We start from the raw sequence: 6273 nt of genomic DNA, 5'->3' as shown, positions 1-6273 counted from the left end.
AAGGATTATATGGGTCAGCACAACATGGAGGGCTGAAGGGCCTGTACTGTGCTGTAGTGTTCTATAGTTCTATGGTAACTTTAATCTGGCTGCAAAATTAATCTGGACATTGTTTATAGGCCACGGATCTGTAATACAGACACATACAGAAAAGCTTACAAAACTTGAAAGAACTTCTTTGTTGTATTTCATTATACCCTCGGTTAATAAGTAAAATCAAAAGTATGTGATATTTTTCAATTTCTATTCTAAGTATTCATAGTATGCATATACAAAAAAAAAATTAAAGTGCCTTGCAGACTTCAGGCTGTGTAAAAAATTTCTTGAAATTTCCAAAAATTAGAGGGAACACTGTTTTGCTCTTGGCCCTTGAAAATGCAACACTACACATTTATCCAGATTAAACTCAGTACTCCATTTACCTACCCGCATTTCCAGCTGGTCCACATTCACTGAACCCTTTGACAACCTTCCTTACGATCCACAAATCCACCAATTCTTCTGTTGTCTCCAAGATTATGAATCAGCCCAGCTAGGTTTTGGACCAGGACATTTACACACAGTTATCCGGTACCTCCTTTACCTAACATAGTGCTACTGAGTGTATATGATGGAAAAGAGTAGCCAACATTTCAAACGGAGAACCTTCATCGGGACTGGGAAAAAAAGAGGAGGAGTCAGAGTAAGAAAGTGGTGGGAGGGGAGGAGAAGCCATAAAGTTCTTAGGTGAAACTGGGAGGAGTGAAGTAAAGAGCTGAGAAGTTGATTGGTGAAAGCTATACAGGGCTGGAGAAGGGGGAGTCTGATAGGAGAACACAGAAGACCATGGAAAAAAGAAAAGGGGTGAGTAGCACCAGAGGGAAGTGATAGGCTGATAAGCAGATAAGGTGAGAGGGAAACGGGAATGGAGAATAGTGAAGTGGGGGGGGTGGTGTGGGACATTACCGGAAGTTCAAGAAATTGATGCTCATGCCATCGGGCTGAAGGCTACCTCGGCAGAGTATGAGATGTTGCTCCTCCAACCTGAGTGTAGCCTCATTGTGACAGGCCATAGACTGAATTGTCAGAATGGGAATAGGAAATGGAACTAAAATAGGTGGCCACTGGAAGATCCCACTTTTTCTGGCCAACGTGCTCAGCAAAACAGTCTCACAATCTACATGGGTCTCAATGATATACAGGAGGCCACACTGGGAGCACCTGACACACTATTTGACCCCAACAGACTCATGGGTGAAGTGTCACCTCACCTGGAAGGACTGTTTGGGGCTCTGAGTGGTAGTGAGGGAGAAGGTATAGGGGCAGGTGTAGCATCTGTTCTGCTTGTGCCAGGAGGGAGATCAGTGGGGAGGGATGAATGGACAAGGGAGTCGCGTAGGGAGCGATCCCTGCGGAAAGCAGGAAGTGGAGCGGAAGATGTGCTGGGTGGTGGGATCTCGTTGGAGATGGCAGAAGTTGCAGAGAATTACGTGCTGGTGGGATGGTAGGTCCGCCAGAAAAAGTAGGGTCTCCCAGTGGCAACTCAGTTTAGTTCCACTTCCCATTCCCATTCCAATACGTCAGTCCATGGCCTCCTCTACTGTTGCGATAAGGACACTCTTCAGGTTCGATGAACACCACCTTATATTCTGCTTGGGTAGCCTCCAGCCTGATGGTATGAGCATCGATTCCTTGAACTTCCGGTAATGCACCTCCCCCCACCTTCACCAACTCCATTTCCCTCTTACTTTATCTCCTTACCAGCCTATCACCCCCCCACCCCTCTGGTGCTCCTCCCCCTTTTCTTTCTTCCATAGCCTTCTGTCTTCTCCTGTCAGATTCCCCTTCTCCAGTCCTGTATCCCTTACAGCATCAACTTCCAGGTCTTTACATCAGCCTTCCCCCTTCCGGTTTCACCTATCACCTGTGCTTCTTCCTTCCTTGCCCCCACTTCCTTACTGTGGCTTCTCATCCTTTCTTCCAGTCCTGAGGAAGGGTCTTGGCCCGAAGCGTTGATATTACAGTTCTCCATAGATGCTGCCCGACCTGCTGAATTCCTCCAGTATTTTCTGTGTGTTGCTTCGATTTCCAGTATTTGCAGATTTTGTCTTGTTTGTTAAGAGTGTATATTCATTGTCTTCTGCTGCCGTGGCTCATCCGCTTCTGGATTTGCCATGTTGTGCATTCATAAATGCTCTTCTGTACACCACTGATGTAGCATGTGGTTATTTGAGTTCCAATGCCCTTCCTGTCAGCTTGGACCAGTATGGCCATTCTCATCTGACCTATCTCATTAACAAGGTATTTTCTCCCACAGAACCGGCTGTCACCGGATGTTTTCCGTGTTTTGCACATCTCTCCGTAAACCTCAGAGACAGCTGTGATTGAAATTCCCGGGAGAGCAATAGAATCTGAGATACTCAAACCACTCGATCTGGCACCAACAATCATTCCATGATCAAATCCTCTGAGATCCAATTTATTCCCAGTCTGATGTTTGGTCTTAAGAATAACTGAACCTCTTGACCGTGCCTGCATGCTTTTATGCATTGAGTTGCTGGCAGACGATTGGCTGTTTGGAAGTTTGCATTAACGAGGGGTGTACAGGTGTACCTAATAAAGTGTACCTGTAGAGATGTCTGTAACCCTGAGAGAATTTGAACAGGACGTTGGGCCCAGGGGAAGGGTTGGGAAATGATTGGAGGGTGTTGAAACCTGGAACGGACATGGAGACAGAGAAATGTGGAAAGCAGAAGCAAAAACACAAAAACAGACGGGGAATGAGGCAGAGTCTGTGTGACCGAGGCAAGGGGTCAACACCCAGGGTGTGAAAGGTCCATGGATTCCACACTGTTCCTGGTGCTGCTGCAACTCGTGCTGGGTGAGTAGACCCAGCTCTCCTCGTCACCCCTTCACTCAGGAGTTTAACAAGAGGGGAGGGGATGTTTTCAATAGTGGGGGAGTCGGGGACCAGAGGGAATATTCTCAGAATAGAGGTAAGTTTCTTTAGAACAGAGATGAGGAGGAATTTGTTCAGCCAGAGTGTGGCAAATCTGTGGAATTCATTGTCACAGATGACTGTGGAGGCCACGTCTCTGGTGTATTTAAAGCAGAGTTCAATGGTTAATGACTAATAAGGGTATTAATGGTTAAGGGAAGAAGGCAGAAGAATAAAGAGGGGGAGAATAAATCAGCTGGGATTGAATGGTGGAGCAGACTCGATGAAATGAATGGCTTAAATGTGCTCCTAGATGGTCTAATGGTGCTATGGTCACCTCTTCCTCCCCACCCCTCTTGTCAGGGTGGAGATTAGTCCATCAGCCAGGGGGCAGGGGCTTGTCTAATGCTGAGTCTTACTGGCTATTTCTCTGCCGGATGAGATGTGGTCAAAGGTTCCCAAATGACTGTTTGCTCCCTCCCTTTCCCTCAGCACGGTCCAGTGGGAGCAAGTTTCAGGTGGAGCAGCCAAAAGATGTAGAGGGTGAGGAGGGCGGGTCCACCAGTCTCCCCTGCTCCTTCACGTATCCGGACACCTCCAGACCCAGAGACATCAACATCAGTTGGAAAGTCGGTAACTACAATGGCGCATATATATTCACTTCCTTACTGAACCACACCAACCGTGAATACCGAGGCTGGATCGAGTTCCTGGGCTCCCCACTGCGAGACAAGACTGGTTCCATCCCCTTGCACTGGCTGAACCAAGTGGACTCCAACATCTATTTCTGTAGTGTGACCATGATTGGAGAAGAATATAAGATGTGGCAGAGCACCTCTGGGACTGTCCTGAAAGTGAAAGGTGAGCTGGCACTTCCCGTTTCTGTTCTTCTTAGCTGGATAATGATTCAGATCAATCAGAAAATACCCTTCCCCAAAACGCACACATGCACACCCCTCCACAGAGGCTGATTGACCAGATGAATACTTTCATCTCCAAATGTTTCAACACCTGCAATACATTCAGTGGCCACCTCCTGTATCTCATACAGAGGCCACAGTGTGTATGTTCCTGGTTTTCTGCTGCTGTAGCCCATCCACTTTGAGGTTTGATGTTTAGTGTGTTCAGAGATGCTCTTCTGCACACCAACACATGGTTACTTGAGTTACTTTGCTTCCTGTCAGCTTGAACTAGTCTGGCCAACGTCCTCTGAACTTTTTCAATAACAAAGCATATTTGCCCACAGAACCATCAATCACTGGATTTTTTTTTGTTTTTCCACACCATACTCTGTAAACTCCAGCGATTGTTGTGTGTGAAGATCCCAGGAGATCGATAGTTTCTGAGATTCTGAAACCACTGTGTCTGGCACTAACAATTATTCCACGGTCAAAGTCAGTTAGATCAAATTTCTTCCCCATTCTGATATTTGGTCTGCGCAAGAACTGAACCTTTTGATCATGCCTGCATTCTTTTACACACTGTGTTGCTGACACATGATTGGCTGATTGGGTATTTGCACTTACGAGGGCAAGTACAAATGCACCTAATAAAGTGGCCACTGAGTGTACAAGTAGCGCAGCCTGAGAGTAAACCAGCAGGAGGTTAGACCCAGGGGAGGAGCCGGGAAATGATTAGAGGCTGTTGAAATCCGGAACTGATGTGGAGACAGAAATGTGGTAAGCAGAAGCAATGACTCAGCTACGGGCGGGGAGCGAGGCAGGGGCGGTGTCACCGAGGCAAAGGGTCTACACCCAGGGAGGTGTGTCGGCCGAGAGGGTTCATGGACTCCACACTGTGGCTGATGCTGCAGAAACGCACGTGGTTGTTGTAGACCCAGCTCCAGTTGCTCTAGACCCAGCTCAGGAGTTTGACAAGAAGGGAGGAATGTTTCCAGTAGTGGGGGAGTCTGGGACCAGAGGGCACAGCTTCAGCATACACCCCTTTATCGAAGTGAGGAAGAATTTCTTCAGCCAGAGTGTGGTAAGTCTGTGGAATTCATGGCCACAGACAGCTGTGCAGGCCATGTCATTGGGCATATTTAAAGCTGAGGCTCAAGGGTTTTTGATTAGTAAAGGTGTCAAGTGTTAAGGGGAGAAGGCTGGAGAATGACCTTGAGGGGGATAATAAATCAGCCGGGATTGAATGGTGGAGAAGACTCGATGGAACAAATGGCCTAACTCTGCTCCTAGGCCTTATGGCATCTCATGGTCACCTGTTCCTCCCTCCCCTCTTGTTGTAGAGTGGAGGTTAGTCTACCAGCCAGAGGGCAGGGGCTTGTCTGGTGCTGAGAGTATTATGGACTTGTTGCCTGCCGGATGAGATGCAGTCAGAGGTTCCCAAATGACTGTTTGCTCCCTCCCTTTCCCTCAGCACGGTCCAGTGGAAGTGGGTTTCGGGTGGAGCAGCCAAGCAATGTGGAAGGTAAAGAGGGCGAGTCCATCACTCTGCCCTGCTCCTTCACGTACCCGGACACCTCCACACCCAGAGCATTCAACATCAGATGGAGAGTCGGTAACTACGATGGCACATATATATTCAGTTCCTTACTGAACCACACCAACGGGGAATACCGAGGCCGGATCGAGTTCCTGGGCTCCCCACTGCGAGACAAGACCGGTTCCATCTGCTTACACCGGCTAAACCAAGTGGACTCCAATCCCTATTTCTGTAGCGTGACCATGATCGGAGAAGAATATAAGATGTGGCAGTGCGCCTCTGGGACCGTCCTGAAGGTGAAAGGTGGCTGGCACTTCCTGTTTCTGTTCTTGGTTGGATAATAATTGTGATGAGCCTGAAAACAATCCTTGTACAAACGCCTCCCGAGAGGCTGTCTGACCAGCTGAATATTTCAACCGGTTCACTGTTTTCATTTCCGAATGTTTCAATGGGGCAGCACGGTTAGCGTAATGCTACTGTAATGCCAGTGACCCAGGTTCAATTCCTGCTGCTGCCTGTCAGGAGTTTGTACGTTCTCCCTGTGATCACGTGGGTTTCCTCCGCGTGCTCCGGTTTCCTCCCACAGTCCAGAGGTCTACAGGTTTGTTGGTTTATTGATCACACTGGCATTGGGTTGGAAGGGTCTGTTACCATGCTGTATCTCTAATCAAAAATGGAAAATGTCTGCAATATTTTCTTTAAAGTTTCAGAGAGCTCTCGTCTCAAGGCATCATTGGGGAGTGTTGTGGCCCTGAATCAGAGTCCAAAACCTTTGCAATATTTTGCTCTAGATTTTTTGCCAGGTTTATTATCATTGACATGTTGTTTTGTGCCAGCAGTACAGTGTAAAGATATAATTACTAAAAATAACAGAGGACAAAAAATGAGGTTCATGGAACTACAGACCATTCAGAAAT

The 6273-nt window shown here is 47.5% G+C and overlaps 1 protein-coding gene across 1 annotated transcript; it reads left to right on the top strand.

Moving 5' to 3' along the window:
• Window positions 1–3009: 3009 nt before the first annotated feature.
• Window positions 3010–5697, top strand: LOC140729812 (protein turtle homolog B-like). The gene is made up of 2 exons (XM_073050024.1): window positions 3010–3778; window positions 5291–5697. The coding sequence occupies exons 1-2, from the start codon at window positions 3247–3249 to the stop codon at window positions 5695–5697; spliced, it is 939 nt and encodes a 312-aa protein (XP_072906125.1). The 5' UTR covers window positions 3010–3246.
• The last annotated feature ends 576 nt before the right edge of the window (window positions 5698–6273 follow it).

The sequence above is a fragment of the Hemitrygon akajei genome, chromosome 6 (genome assembly GCF_048418815.1).
Source record: "Hemitrygon akajei chromosome 6, sHemAka1.3, whole genome shotgun sequence".
Lineage (NCBI taxonomy): Eukaryota > Metazoa > Chordata > Chondrichthyes > Myliobatiformes > Dasyatidae > Hemitrygon > Hemitrygon akajei.
The sequence above is the reverse complement of the archived record's forward strand: the minus strand, read 5'-3'. Positions and strand labels throughout refer to the sequence as shown.

What these genes read in the sequence shown, in the direction of transcription:
- LOC140729812 (XM_073050024.1), top strand. Translation starts at nt 3,247, where the DNA reads ATGGTCACCTCTTCCTCCCCACCCCTCTTGTCAGGGTGGAGATTAGTC. An exon ending in GACTGTCCTGAAAGTGAAAG is followed by an intron (nt 3,779 to 5,290) that starts GTGAGCTGGCAC and finishes CCTTTCCCTCAG; the next exon opens with CACGGTCCAGTGGAAGTGGG.